The 15,139-nt window shown below is 36.9% G+C and overlaps 1 protein-coding gene across 1 annotated transcript in view; it reads right to left on the bottom strand.

The window, feature by feature from the left end:
- Window positions 1-1,180: 1,180 nt before the first annotated feature.
- AATF (apoptosis antagonizing transcription factor) overlaps window positions 1,181-15,139 on the bottom strand; it is a 63,101-nt gene continuing 49,142 nt past the window's right edge. The window contains exons 11-12 of the mRNA XM_072410405.1: window positions 12,290-12,361; window positions 1,181-1,268 (exon numbers count right to left, since the gene is read on the bottom strand). Of these exons, the coding sequence (XP_072266506.1) occupies window positions 1,181-1,268; window positions 12,290-12,361 (160 nt within the window). The remainder of the gene's footprint in view (window positions 1,269-12,289; window positions 12,362-15,139) is intronic.

Below are 15,139 nucleotides of genomic sequence, written 5' to 3'. Positions count from 1 at the left end.
CACAGCAAAGCGCAAGTTTTTCTTGATAAGATGATCTCTTTAAAGATTTAGATGATAAAAAGAGGTATTCATGGCACTAAGGCTGGGTACACATGTCCAATGGTTCTGAGCCGATTATCGGGCAAGAATCTGGGGTGTGTACAGCGCCCGTCGTCTGAACGACCATCCTGGCGGATCCACAGACGATGGACGACAACTGATCCTAATGCAAGGGATGGGGGAGAGCGCGCAGCAGGGTGCCATTCCGTCGTCCTCCCGCTCCCCTCTCCATAAAGCAGAACAGTGCTGTATGTACAGCACTCATTCATGCATCGTGCAGTCCTTAGTCACTTTAAAGGATCATGAAAGATCCTTTCCAATGACAATAATTGCACGTGTGTATGTCGTTTAAGTAATACATATACATAAATTAAGATGAACATTATACAAAAAGAATATACTTGCACAATAACACCTAAAATGTCTGCAAACAGTCTTCTGTTGTAACACCACAACTTTAAAATACATAAAACTCTCAAAGTAATAGGATGGCTGAAATAAAGAATAACTTATCTTCGTCCAGATTATCTTGATCTAACAATGGCAGAACGGGATTAGAATACTTCTAATCTAATGCCTCATCTCCACAGGCACCCGGCAGTTGTTCATCCACACACTTTGTGATTAAGATTGAGATTTCATAGTTATAAAATGAGCAGAAAGATGACATGAAGAAAAGAGAGTGTACCAATTTGGGAAAAGAATAGAAGTTGCCTCTTTCAAAAAATGACAGTTGTTTAGCTGTGTTGTCAAAAACAAGTCAAGTTACAACTAAATCACAAGACCTAATCTGCAACATTTAGTTTGGTAATTATTGTAGTCATTAAATAACCACAACACCTGGACAAACAGAAGAGTTAGTGCTTGTAGATTAGATTTTTCTCTCAATAAAATAAAAGATTCTTTAAATGCAGCCACTTTAGGTTGGTAAAATTTAGGTTGGTAAAATTAAAATGAGAAAAAAACTCAAAATTGCAGATTACCTACAGAGAAGGGTTATTGTGGAATCCTTCCCCTGAAAACCAGCACTGAGTTTTCAGGTTCCAAGTAGCATAGAAAGAGGAATTTAAAAGCACACATATAACGGGATATTAAAGAAGAAACACACTTTTTATGTAAAAAGTTATAATTTTGTCCCCTCTCAAGCACATTTGCTCCTTGAGGGGAACTTCAAGTGCTTTACAACTTCATCTGTGAAGATGTCTTTCATTTTCTGTCCTACAGAAGTCCTAAAATAGAAAATATAAAAAAAAATCTCACTAAAGTGAAAGGAACTCCTATCTTAGTACAGAAATGTCCTCATGTTTGTTGACAACTTCCCTCACTTAACTGCATGAGTGACGACAACTATCTGGATGAATAGAAGGGTGAATCTCTCCTAGTGTGGACACACATCTAATATCTGCCAGGAAAATAAATCCTACTCTACCAAAACTAGACCCCATCTTCAGCTTGGCACACTGACCTGATTCTAATCAAGGCATGAGTATACATTAGCTAAAATTAAATATTCAACTAGTTCTGCTCTTATGAATCCATGCCTGGTTACAAAGATTGATTTCAATTATTGAGGTCCAATAGATTGTGAGGTCTTTCATAGTAATGATGTTAGCATTTAATATTCTGTGATACAAATATTATGCAAAAGATGTTCATTTTTTATTCTAAAAGTATGGAATGCTTTCTTTTGAAATACACAGAAATTGAATTCTAATAAACTCATTCCCTTTTTGGACCAACTGGACATATACTCTAAATAAAGCCTGCTGGAACATGACCACTAAGTTAAATCCTACCATTCATGTGTGCCAAGGGCTGACCAACGCTTGACTGAAGGAAGCTCAGAATCTGGACAACTGACAATAAGTCAAAGGTTGAACAGAATAACGCATATACAGTGGTACCTCGGTATAAGTCCGCTTTGGAATAAGTCCAACTTGATATAAGTCCTGTTTGGACATGAAAAATTTTGCTTGGTATACAGCCTTTGTGCTAGAACTTGTATGGGTCAAAATGAGTCATAACACCACGTGCTACCCTTATTTACCTCTCTCGAGACAAAGCCATGACTGCCCAAGAGCATCTGTACGCCAGTTACTACCATTCAGTGAACAACCCGCGCTAAAACCCTCTGTGAAACAGAACATCTCCTGCTCCTCCCTTCTTAGCACCATCCCAGTAGGCACTCGACTCTTCTCAGTAAGGTAAAAGGAGGTTAAATTTTCATTTAGTATTTGTAATTTATTTCATTTGTCAATTGTCATTTATTTAGTATTAGGCAGTGTTTTAATTATTTCATACAGCCCTATCAATGTATATTATGCCAATACCAATAGGATTTTTTTTTCATGGGAACAGATTAATCATTTTCCTTGTATTTCTTATGGGAAAATGTGTTCGGTATAAGTCCAAGGATCTGGAACTGATTAAGGACTTTTTCCAAGGTATCACTGTAATTGGAAGCTAGCAATCCAAATACAATAGTATTCCCTCTAGGCATTTGTTGAAATCACCACCTCAAAAAGACCTCCCCCAGAACACCTGACACTCAGCAAGGTTACCATAAAAGCAAGCAAATGAGAATCTGGGTTTAGAAATAGGCCCTGAGATAGAATGTATGGTCCACATAAAGCTGCCACAAAGTGTTGGTGTCCTGAGAAACCGACAAGTGCACTGCGCTCTCCTTGCCTCTGAGCAGCTAACGCAGAAGTCAAAATACACCGGGTAAAATACACAAACACTTACACTGACTGCAATTGTTAAAAAAAAAAAAAAAAATTGTACATATAGGAATGTGTTCTGAGAATCAGGGAAAGATTTGTGGTTCACCTGTCTGTGTCTGCTTAAGGGGAAACTTAAGTAATGTAGGTAAGTAACATTGTTGGTAAATGCTTTATAACCAGAAGTTTTCCTTCTCCATGAGAACGCTGGACAGGAATGGGTCATTATTGTGATTTACTTACTTTCATGTATAAATAAGAGCTTAAGTTATTGAGTCCAGTAAGCAAAGCATTTGCAAAGGATGTGAGCATCCTTTGCATCACCATTTCAGATGGTGATCTGTAGAGTGCACATGCGCCACCACGAAAGTAAGACACAGACTTTTCCCGGTGGCTCCCTTCGTCTTCTGTACCTACTCCTTCTGAGATCTGACACAGCTCCAGCACACAGCAGCACACAGGGAAAGACCTCACCTATGTTCAAAGTTCACCAGGTATGGTGGGAAAGGCTGAGACAAAAGGACCGCTGGTCTAAGGCTGCGTACACACGGCAATAATTGTCGTTGGAAACGGGCGATCCACAAAAAATTGTTCGATAATTGTTAAAAAAAAAAGTGCACAACAACTGGTCAACAACACCGACAACGAGGAATCTCACTGGAAACGAACCCCAACCGTTCAGGCGGATCTGACTGGGCAATGATCGTTCGTAATCTATTGTGTGTAGGGTCGTTCAGTGATCGTGGATTGTTCTGTGATACACTTTCTCCTGTACGGTCACTTCCTGCATTGTTTGAACGATCGTTCAAACAAACGTTCCTAGTGTGTGGATTATATTTGAACAATCGTATCGTTACAGTATGTACAGAATTGTACGCACATACAGTATGTATGTGCAGAATAGGTTTGTTCAAAATAATCGGGAATATTGCTGGATCGTTCGTTTTCAAACGATAATTATTGCACGTGTACCTAGCCTAGGTCTCAGACAGCGGTCCCTAAAATCAAGATGGAGATCTCCGGGAATCTGCACACAGAGCAGGCTTAGGCAAACCCCTCATCAGAATACAGGAGAAGGATCCAGGGCAAAGGGAGGGAGCAGACTCGCCACAAGTATCACCAGCGAACATGATTTGTGAAAATGGCTCTCTCTCTTAACCTGAGCCCCCAGCAGCCAGAATACCAGCTTTTAGCAGCTTACAGTTTGACCTGATCCACGGTATCCGGGGTAGCTGAGCCACAATCAGCTCATTTCTCACCCTCTACTCAGTTGTCTGGTGTGACGTTTCCTGCCTTATCACATGACTTAAACACCACCACAGCTTCCAACAACACTATGGATGGAGAAAGCAGGCTTTTACACCACATAGCTGCATTACTTCAGATGGAGCTAGCTAAAACTTCAAACGCTATACCATCTGAACTCAGGAGGGACCTCCAAAGTTTGGGCTTTTGCCTTGACCAAAATTCAACTTTTATATTCGCGGCCTGTCTCAAACAGTCAAAGATATAACAGAAGCCCTGGATAAGGGGCTCAAGCTGTTTGAATTACCTGGCACCAATGTCTTGTGTTATTTGTTTATTTGTGCTTATCCCCCTTTTTTTCTTTTGTTCTCTACATTAAATACAATTTGTTTGAAAAAACACAAGGGACGCCAAAGCTGTTTTTTTTTCTTTGTCTAACTGTTTGTAAATTATATACATAGTACAAAACCCAATAAAAACATTGAAATACAGATGGTGATCTGTAATGACAATGGCAACCCTCCTCTTCTTCACATTTCTAGGACACAAACCTTGCATAGCATAGAAAGTCACTAAGAATAGGTATACCAATCGGAGTCCTGGGTTTATTAGAATCATCTGCATGCTTGTTCTGGGTTAACCAGCCACATAGCATTTTCAGAAAGTCATCTGCAATGGTAGCCTTTATAATTATCTCACTACACATTTTTTTCAGGTAATTAACTGGGGTGATGAGGAGGTTTATTGTGATGTTTGAAAGGACATTGAGAACAATCCTTATCTCAGGGACAAAGTGTTATGCCCACTCAGCAGTCTGTATACAGAGTGCACTGTGCATTGGCTTTTCAAAAAACAGTATTGTCACTGACCAACTGATTACTGTTCTATACCCCAAGAAATTTTACAATATTGGAAACTATGAATGACCTAAAATAAAATACTTGAAACATTACAACACTGACAAAAAACATTGCTTCTAAAATCACTCAATATGAACTTATTAAAAATCAGTAAGATTATCAAAGGAGCACACAAAACAGATACATTATTTATTGACTTTTTAAATGGCTGATACAATACATGTAATAGCAATAACCAAGTTACAGCCAGGTGGTCACAAGGTGGCACTGTAACATTCTTTTCCAGAGGGGTTACAAAACTATATGTTCGCAAGAACATGCCATAAATTACATAGTAAGCCAGCCATCATCATCACCATCATCCTAGTGCTTGGAGGGGATTCAGAAAGGTCTGCTCCAATTCCCTCTCTTTTGGTCAGGTCAGGATTGGGTACTTTAAGCCTGTGCAAATGCTTTTAGCCCTGCGGCTTTAAATTACAAAAGATGACATGTGACCTGTGCCTTGCCTCTCATGAGATCAGCTGTGAGATTTATAAATTTTTAAGGAGGTCAGTATTTGCTCTAAACACACACTGAGTGAGTGATAGAAAGTGAAAACTACCCAACTACAAATATATTGAGGGTTTTTAATACAAATTTAAATATAATGTAAATGATTTGTTTGAAAGAATGACTTCAGGCTAAACATTTTATAGGCTATGCTATAAAAAAGACTAAGCTGAAGCAATTCACCTTGCTGTGCCCTCCCTGTACATAAAGCTCACTGTTGATTTGTTTTAGTTTGTACAGAGTGCATGTTTGTATTCACAAGCACACCTAAATAGGAGCAGTGCAGTCTGCATTCTTTTCCTGAGCAAATTAAAGTAATTAACTCATTAGATGAATGCTATGTGGTCACTGGTGTCAGTACCATTGGACTGGCTAAAAGTATGTCTATCTGCATATATAGGTGAACAGAGGCTTCTATATGAAACCTAAGGTTGCTAACCTTTTGCAGCTGTAAAAAAGCAATAATTTTTCTGGAATTAAGGAATTGGTTGTAGAGGATCCTATTTTATGGATTCTGTAATAACAGAATGTACAACTGACTTAGTACACAGGTATATGCATAAATAGTATTAATTTTGACAGTTCCTTTTTCTTAAATCTAATTACTTCGGTTGAAAAAAGTGGACATGGAATATTCCCACAAAGGGATGTTTGAGGAAAAGTCTGATTCCCTGTTTTATAAATAGACCCCCTAAGAGTAGATTACCCCTCATTGTAGAAAGCCAAACACTCCCAAGACAGAAATTAATTACAAACTTTGAAGTAAGCATATGGGTTGACAATTGCCTAGAGCAGTGTTTCTCAACCAGAGGTTCCTCCAGAGGTTGCTAGAGGTTTATTGATTAATGAGTATTTTCTGACTCTCAGCTCAGTTTAAATACCAATAATAATCGTTTTGCTATCCTTAGGGTGACATTCTTCCCAATAGCAACCAAAGTAAAAGGCATTCTTCCTACTGACCACACCACTAATGTACTGTGCATAATGTAGATAAAGCAAGGAAATCCCCAAGACCTGAAAATTATTTCATGTTAAAAAGGATGAAAAACACTGAACTAGAGATGAATGCAAGCGTATTTTAGATACCCCTCAGTAAAATACACAACCATACAAGGTATGGTTACACAGTGTACGTTCTAGATACAATATTTCATCAACTGAACAGTAAAAAGAGAAAATTGAGCAACAGTGATGTCACCAGTCTACTTGTAAGTATTTTCTATCATCCAAAGTGGCTGCGCTTCTTGACAAAAATTCCACAAACAGTCTAAGGGCACTTTTAGGAAAAAAGGATTCTCCCAAACCGTTCAATTTAATGATTATGGTTACATAGTAGGTTAGGTTGAAAAAAGTCCATCAAGTTCAACCACTAGGGAAATAAACATATGTCAGATATAAAATCCTATAAGACATAGTTGGTCCAGAGGAAGGCAAAAAAAAAACCCTGGTACGACTTGCTTCAACAGAGGAAAAACAAATTTCTTCCTGATTCCATGAGGCAATCAGATGTTCCCTGGATCAACAGTCACTGGTATTTTTACTTTAAAGCCTTAATACCCAGGTATATTCTGTGCTTCTAGAAAAACATCCAGATTTTTCTTAAAGCAATGTATAGTAGTTGCTGAAACTACTTGCTGAGGGAGCTGATTCCACATTTTCACAGACCTTACAGTGAAGAATCACTTCCTTATCCAGAGCTTAAACTTCTTTTCCTCAAGACGCAAAGAGTGCCCTCTTGTTCTTTGTAATGATCCCAAAGTGAATAATGGGGAAGAGAGTTCTGTGTACGGACCATTTATATATTTATACAGGGTGATCATATCCCCCCTTAAATGTCTCCTCTCAAGGGAGAATAGATTCAGTTCAACTAATCTCTCCTCAAATATAGACTTTTTTTAAAATAAAAAAATGGATCTTATACCTTTGGACAGGACTTTTACAACTAGGAATACCAAGACTCATCTAAACGTAACCATCTATTTCACATGTTAACCAAGCACTTTAGTATTATTTGAAAAAAAGAACATCAACATAATTTCCTTATAAACAGTTGGCAATAGTTGAAAAGGTTTTGATCCCCAAATACCACACACGTAAATGAGAACTGTTTATTAAAATCTCCTAATTGTAAGAAACAACCTTTTTTGTCCTTTACAATTTCAGTAAGGGACAGCACTTCTGTTTTATCTATAATTCCAGCACATAGGACCTCTATTGCCTCCTTCCGAATGCTGTGTGCCAACTTTAATGATGATATATGGCTGTCCTTTTCTGCTGTTCAACTGGGAGGAGGTATGTGTGTGTGGGGAGGGTCAAACATATGACACTACTAGGCTGGGTATCAACAATCGAATTATAAACCATGTCAATCTGGGTTAATGCAAAGCTGTAATCCTCTTTAACAAGAGATCAAATCAGTGTCATGAGTTATGTTCAGTCTGTAATCAGATAAGAAACAGAGCAAGTCTCTAATAAAAGAGTAATGAGAGGCCTTAATGATGCTGTTAAAAGGTATCACAAGTTAAATTATTGCTCTTGTTCTAACCGATTAAATCAATGTTGCATATATGCAGCCTTGTCCTACCTGTCAGACTAACCTGTGAATTTAGAAAAGATAAACAGTTCAGGAAACCACAATGTAACCAATTCACTCCCAGGAAGATTGCAGTGAGGGTTTCAGTTTGAGATCATCAAATCATCCTAATGCACCTAAAACACATGTCTGTTTTTAGATTTCAGTAAAAGCAAACACGTGGTAACACATGTGATCTGCTTTCTTCTAAATCATCAATGTTCTTTTAGGATCATGAAAACCAAAATAAGAATCCAACTTTTCTTTTTTAGGTGAGTATAAAAAAAAAAAGGTCCATTCAACGGCTGTTTGGTGTGTTTTATCACATTAATGTATAGATAACACAATGCTTTTTTTATATTAGCACTTTTCTGTTTAAATGAAGTAAGCATCAATTTCACTTTCTACAAAAAAGACAGAATTGTTAATGAAATAAATTTCAAGACCTTAGCCCAAATGTAATAATTACAAAAACAGAAGGATGATAAAAATATGCATTCATATTTCATATTCCAAGGCTTAACTCAATTTACTAAACACTTTAAAAAAAATGTTCACTTGAAATATTGTATGAAGAATAATACAATGTAACAGGCATAAAAAAATTACACATGACTGGCACTCTTGTGTTATAAATTACTTTAATACTGAACTAAAGAGCTGTATTTCATAAAAACTTCCTGCTCCCCTAGGTATTGATCTCGGTCCAAAAATACAACTTGGGAAGCATCCAGATACATTACAACAAAGGAGAGAGAGAAATTAACTTGGATAATGCTGACAGCTGCAATAAGCATTTGTACAGGACTCTGGAAATTGGAATTATTTAGGGACATTGAGGCATGATGGAGGGAGCTTGAGGACATACTGCAGTATAATAAAGTTATGTCTTGACAAGGAGAAAAAAAATAGAACTTTGTCACCTATAGTCCAAATGAACCATGCATAAAGTGTTCCTGTACAATAGCATAAATTGTGCTAGAAACAAGGATTCACATATTCTAAACCTTAATGAGACAAAGGTGAATAAAATAAGGGGTCAATAAACCTTTACTAAAAATGAAATAAAAAGTAAATCTCAAAATCAGAGACACATATACAATGTAGTCTGCCCCTAGTGCATTTGTATTTTTAGAAGGACTGGTTTGTAACAACATTTAGCAATATGTAGACACATTTTTCCAATCCTTATGGGGGTGGGGGTAGCCCAGACAAGAGACAAGCAGGATGTCTTGTTTCTTACATTGTCACCGGGGGTAGCTTTAACACCACCCATTAGAAAAAAAATTACAAACTGAAACAGCCTACAAACACATTAACAGTGCACAAATATAGCTAAAAACCTGCATGTAATATGCTAGGTGTCTAAAGTTTACTTCACAAGCATAATTGTTTGCATGCACTTTTGGAAATAAAAGGTTCATTTGCAGAATCTTTACAAATTAGATAATTCTCATGATAAAAAACGAAGCTCTAAGACAAAAAAGGCATATAGGTAAAATCAGATACAGTTTGTTTATTTCGATATGTTCATGGATTGCTTTCTACGCCAGCCGTCGCCAACTGTCTCTGGCTGGTGTGCCTCCGAGCGGGGTTAGTAGAATGACCCTGTGCTGGGAGGGTGCACCGGCCAGAGTTGCGGACCGTCTTCCCTGATCCCATGCTTAGGGACACAACCCGCTTACTCTCCCATCGCTGGCTCAGACCTGCGATGGGAGAGTGGGCAGGTTCTGGCATCATGACATCCGCACGCATGATACGGAACCAGTAAATTTAGTGGTCCGTGGGTCCCATGATCTGTTTCAAACTAGATGTCAGAATGCAGCTTGCTTGAATGTATAACATGGTTCTGATTGTTGGTGTTTAAGATTAAGTAAATTTAAGATTAAGTTCCATTTCTGTTTTTATTATTTATTAAAAATCTTTGTTTTACAAAACAATTAATACACAAAAAATCCTTAGAGCACTGTGTTATTTAACGAAATAGCACAGCAAGAGACAACTTCGTTAAGATTTGTGTTTTTGAAATAAACCTGTAAGATAGGAGTCACTACTCTAAATGATTTATTTGTGAGCATTTCCACATGCCCTACTGAGCTTTTAACATAACTGGCTCCAATACTCGCAGAGCAGCGCAGGTTCTTAAAGAACCAGTTTCTGCACATTTGACAGTTGTCAGTAATGAGAAGTACTGCTCACTGCCACCATATTTGTTCTCAACTAACGAACAAAAAAGTGCTCTATTTTGTTCTAAATCTGAAGGCAATACTACTAAGGAGGATATAAAGGTGATAAAAAATTAAATAAAGTAAGAGCCATAAAGCATCACATATTGTATCACTAACACTACTGTAAATGAAGTCTGTGTTTGAAAATTAAAGGGAATGACAAACACCTATGCATGTACGCTAAAACTCTTTCAGGAAGAGAGTTGCATAAATCAGTGTATAGATAAGAATCTATCTGTGTTATTGAAGAGAAATTACTACACACACTGTCGCGTGAACAGGAGCTACCAAGTTTTCAATGTGAGACTGAAGCTTTAAAACAGCAAAGGGCAGGTAAATAGAATTTGAGCTAAATTATACCAGTGTACATATTGTAATGCATGTTATGTGAACAATGCCACTTCTATGCAGAAGTGTCTTGCGTATGTCAGCATAAAAAAACAAAAATTGTACACCTCTGCCATACACACTCTCTTTTCCCTTGCTTACATAATGTGACAAGTACACATTTGCAAGCTACTCTTCCAGAAATCCAGAGAGCTCTTACTTTTTTGAGCAAACACAGTATAACATTACTTAACTTGAAAATTTTATAAAGAGCAGCACTAAGATGAGAACAGGTTGAGATAATGTCAACCATTACTATTGTGCGTGCAGTTATAGAACAATGCATATTAACATATCCCTTTTGCACCAGTTTTGACAAATTGATTTGAAACAGAGGACAGGCCATATACAACACTAAGCAAAAATGAAAAAAAGCTACAAGTGCCTGTGATATACCTTTCAGATACACATTATTAAAAAAAAAAGTGGCACTTCCTAACCATGGTTTAGTGCAAGAAAGGAAATTGATTTCTGCTATACAGTAATCGTTAGGTTCTTTTATAATTACTAAACATAGCCAGCTCCCCTGATCTCTTGTAATAAGCACATTTCCCACAGCAAAGGGGTAAAAAATGCAGCTCTTCTGAAGGATTCTTCCTCTTGTAAGCCTTATCTTTACTTTTTAATTTCAATCTCCAATGCCTCGTTGAGAAGTGTCAAGTTTTTGGGAGCTGTGTCTTACTGATGGTATAATCACAGTACATCCTGGGTGAGTGAGGAGCCTGCACACAGCTATAAAGCACAGAGATCATTAGCACATACAGTTGTGTGTGGAAAGCCGAGTCTCGGTTAGGCTGAGAAGCATTGCTCCATTTGCGGTAAATTGCACAGAAGCAGCCACATGAATCAACTGATCCAACAAACCAACAGGTATAGGCACGCTGTATAAGCCACAGATTTGAAAAAGTCACTGCTCAAGCCACATGCCCTTTTCAAATAACCTCTAGCCCATGTTAACATTATGAGTCTGACTACATGGCAAAACACCTTCTGGGGGGGTGATGTAAAATAGGCTTAATAGGTATGGTTAAGCTGAGAAAAACATAAATGTGTTAGCAGACAAAACACCTGCATAATTATGTATGTCACCTATGTGTCAATTAAGAGCTCTTAAGTTAAAGATGTAAAGCACTATCCTTCCATTTCAGCTACTGGTTATATAGATTTAATTTTTCTGTGATTTCAAGTGTGTTCATTTTAGCTACAATACATCAGTATGCTTAAACAACAACAAAATAAAAGCTTATATAAGATGTTAAGTATAAAGAGTAAGTTATTGTAATTAAAATACTAAAAAAAAAAAAAACTCTGTTTAACAATCCAATGAACATACATTATGAACTAAAGTTGTGACAGATGCTGTGCGACCGACACAGGCAAGGACACCACCAGCAAAGAAATGAGATGCAGATTTACATATCTGTATAAGTGTAGCATGCACTTGCATTACTTCTGTTGGCTTGTTTTTATCTGGTTGATTTTATCATTCGCCTGCATTTTACGACGATTATGATAATGTAAACTGGCTAGATTCCCAAAACTGTTGTGCAGGGGGAGATGTCCTGACCTGACAGCAAAGACAAATGCTTAACTGATAAGAAAAGAAAACAGAGGACGACAGTGTGAAGAACAAGTCGATATCACACTGTCATGAAAGCATTTGATAAACATTATTAGTCTATTACTCACCTAGCTTCATCATTCATTGTGCTATGGCCAATAGGTGCCATGAAGCTCACCAATTTGCTATGTACATGATACCTGTTTTAAAAAAAAAAAAAAAAAGGTGTAAGCACAACTTAACTTAAATTAAATCCACTACACTGTCACACATTATTTTAAATAAAATGTGGAGACTTGTATATCACCTTTACTGATAGGTTTCATCTTAAAACTTTACTTTACTTCAGAAGTTATTAAAACTTTCTTTCTAAAAAAGCTTTATTGCAGCAACAGGATTTGCTTTGATAACCTAAATTAGTCAATGTGATATCAATACAGATGATGAAAATAATGCAGGGTACCGCCCAGAAAAGATAGAAATGTTTTCTTTCCTATAACAGGTTCTCCCTGTTTTGTTTTATACACGGTGTGTCTGATTTACTAAAGCTCTCCAAGGCTGGAGACAATACCCTTTCATTAGTGAAGCTGGGTGATCCAGCAAACTCGGACTGGATTTCTTAAAAGTAATTTGCTATTTGTTAACAAATGTTTAAAATCCTGGAGCAGATCCATTCCAGGTTTACTGGATCACTCAGCCCCATTGATGAAAGTCTGTCTTTTCCAGCCTAGGAGAGCTTTAATAAATCAGGCCTATTACTGGAAAAGGAATGCAAATCTGCAGTGTGCATCAAAACTCCTGTTTCTTCAGAATATAATTATTACTACAAAATTAAAAAATCCTCATTTGTAGTGAGATCATAAAATATATGAAACAGTTTGCACCTAATTTTGGCACTAATGTGTCAATGTGGTTTCAAAACACTACTTCGAGGATGACCATGTTCATGTGACTGTCTAGCAGTGCCTAGATCTGAGATTCAGGGCCTGGAGCAGAGGGCAGGCGAGGAAATTTATAGAATCAAGCTTCTGGCCTGTATAAAACCGGTGGAGTAAACATTTTTTGGTTTTATGGTAAGAACAAGTAAACAGCAACAAGTAGTCACTGCAAGTTACCAACAGGGGAGAAGGCCAAAATGGTTTTATGGTAAAACTGACATTTCATTCATATGAAATGTAGATGAAATCACTTCTTTGGGGTCTTTTATAATAAGGAAAGAAAAGCCATATGTTACCCAGATTAATAACAACAGAAATACACAGAAACAAAATAATTGAGTAAAAAGGTGCTTTTATGCTGTAAAAAATAATTTAAAAATAAGTAATAAATCTATTTTGACAATGAAACTTCCTAAATTTGATGTACCATATATACTTGTGTATAAGCCGATCTGTGTATAATCTGAGGTACCTATTTTTACCTTGGAAAACAGGAAAATTGATTGACTTGCGTATAAGCCTAGGGTTTCTCAAGAAAACAAAATTTCTCAAGAAACAGAAGCTAGAAAGTTGTGGCGTACAGGCAAACAACATATTGTGGGTTAAAAAGTGGACATGAAAAGGATTTTTTTAACACTGCTGAACAAAAATGAATCCTTTTCACACGGGCGATATGACAAAGAAGGTATGGCTTGTAGAATAATTTTCAACATGATGTCAAATGACCGATCTAACTGTTTCCAAGTATGTTCAATGTTGAGAATGACTAAATACATTTTGAAAGTAAAAAATGTCTCCTGTGCTTTAGTCTGGTCTGGAAAAACTTCTTGTTTGCTAATTTTCTTTTAATTCACAACTGAAAAAAATGTTCCACAAAGATAAATGTCTGTAGCAGGATATGAAGGCTGGTTTTCACATAGTGGGCTACAGGCCGCACCCATGATACCAGTGTCAGAAAGCATTGTGGGTTTTTATAAAGAGGGGCTGTCCCAATTCTGACTTATCTACTTGTTTATAAGGCAAAGGTTGTTCTACTGTGCTTTGTAAACATATGTTTTCCTAAAAGAGGAGCTAAAGCAAGCAAAAGAAACATGTTAAAAAAGCTCACCAGCCAGCTGCATCTGAAAAAAATATATATATATATCCTAAAACCCAAACATAGCCAAAATTACCTTAAATGTTACTACTACCAATACCTCTAGATTGATACAAGCTCAGGTACTGACTAACACCTAAAATGACTAATTCATAATAAAATACTACATGCTAAATAAAATAGACAAAAAATTTTAAACCAGATTTGTTTTTTTGGCTTTTTATTTTTTTGGCATACTAGGTGGAATGACAAAATCACAATCATATTGGCTCAAAGCCCACCTGCATTCGGAAAAAAATGGAACTGTTTATTCACAATAGAGATTTGATATGGAGAGATAACAGCCATCATCTACTACATAAAGTACAGCTGACACACTTCTGAGAGCCCTTATAATGGATCTACACATTGGCGGAGCTTTATTACCTTCCAGCCGTAGTAAAATGCATGCATAATTTCATGGTGTTCTCTGCAGCTTTAACGCTGAGTTCTAATGTGATGCCTGCTGTTTGTAAGTATTCATAAATCTTTCGCTATCAAGGATGAACCACATTTTCAGGCAGCATGCTGATTTCTGCTGTAAAATTTACATTGTTGCATTCATCGCATTTCACCTGTTCAATCCACAATCTATGTTTCTACAATATATACATGCAAACACTATGGAAAATAGATTTTAACACCAGAAAATACTACAATATCTGTACACTCCAACGCATAATTTTCTGGATGACTTCCACCTTAGTTAAACTGTACATGGGTTGTACTAGTAGATAAAATATCCCTATGTGAAAGCCTAACGATTGGTTTGGAATGTGACTTTTATCCCTAAATTGTAACTCTAACATAGTCAGCAGTGATAAAAGGCCTCTGCAGATTTGATTAAAAAAATTACCTATGCCAAATGTTTTCTACCTATAATCTGGTGTCAAGGGGTAGGTGCA

Source organism: Pyxicephalus adspersus, chromosome 1 (genome assembly GCF_032062135.1).
Source record: "Pyxicephalus adspersus chromosome 1, UCB_Pads_2.0, whole genome shotgun sequence".
Classification (NCBI taxonomy): domain Eukaryota; kingdom Metazoa; phylum Chordata; class Amphibia; order Anura; family Pyxicephalidae; genus Pyxicephalus; species Pyxicephalus adspersus.
Note: the sequence above shows the minus strand (reverse complement) of the source record. Positions and strands in the feature narration are given on the sequence as shown.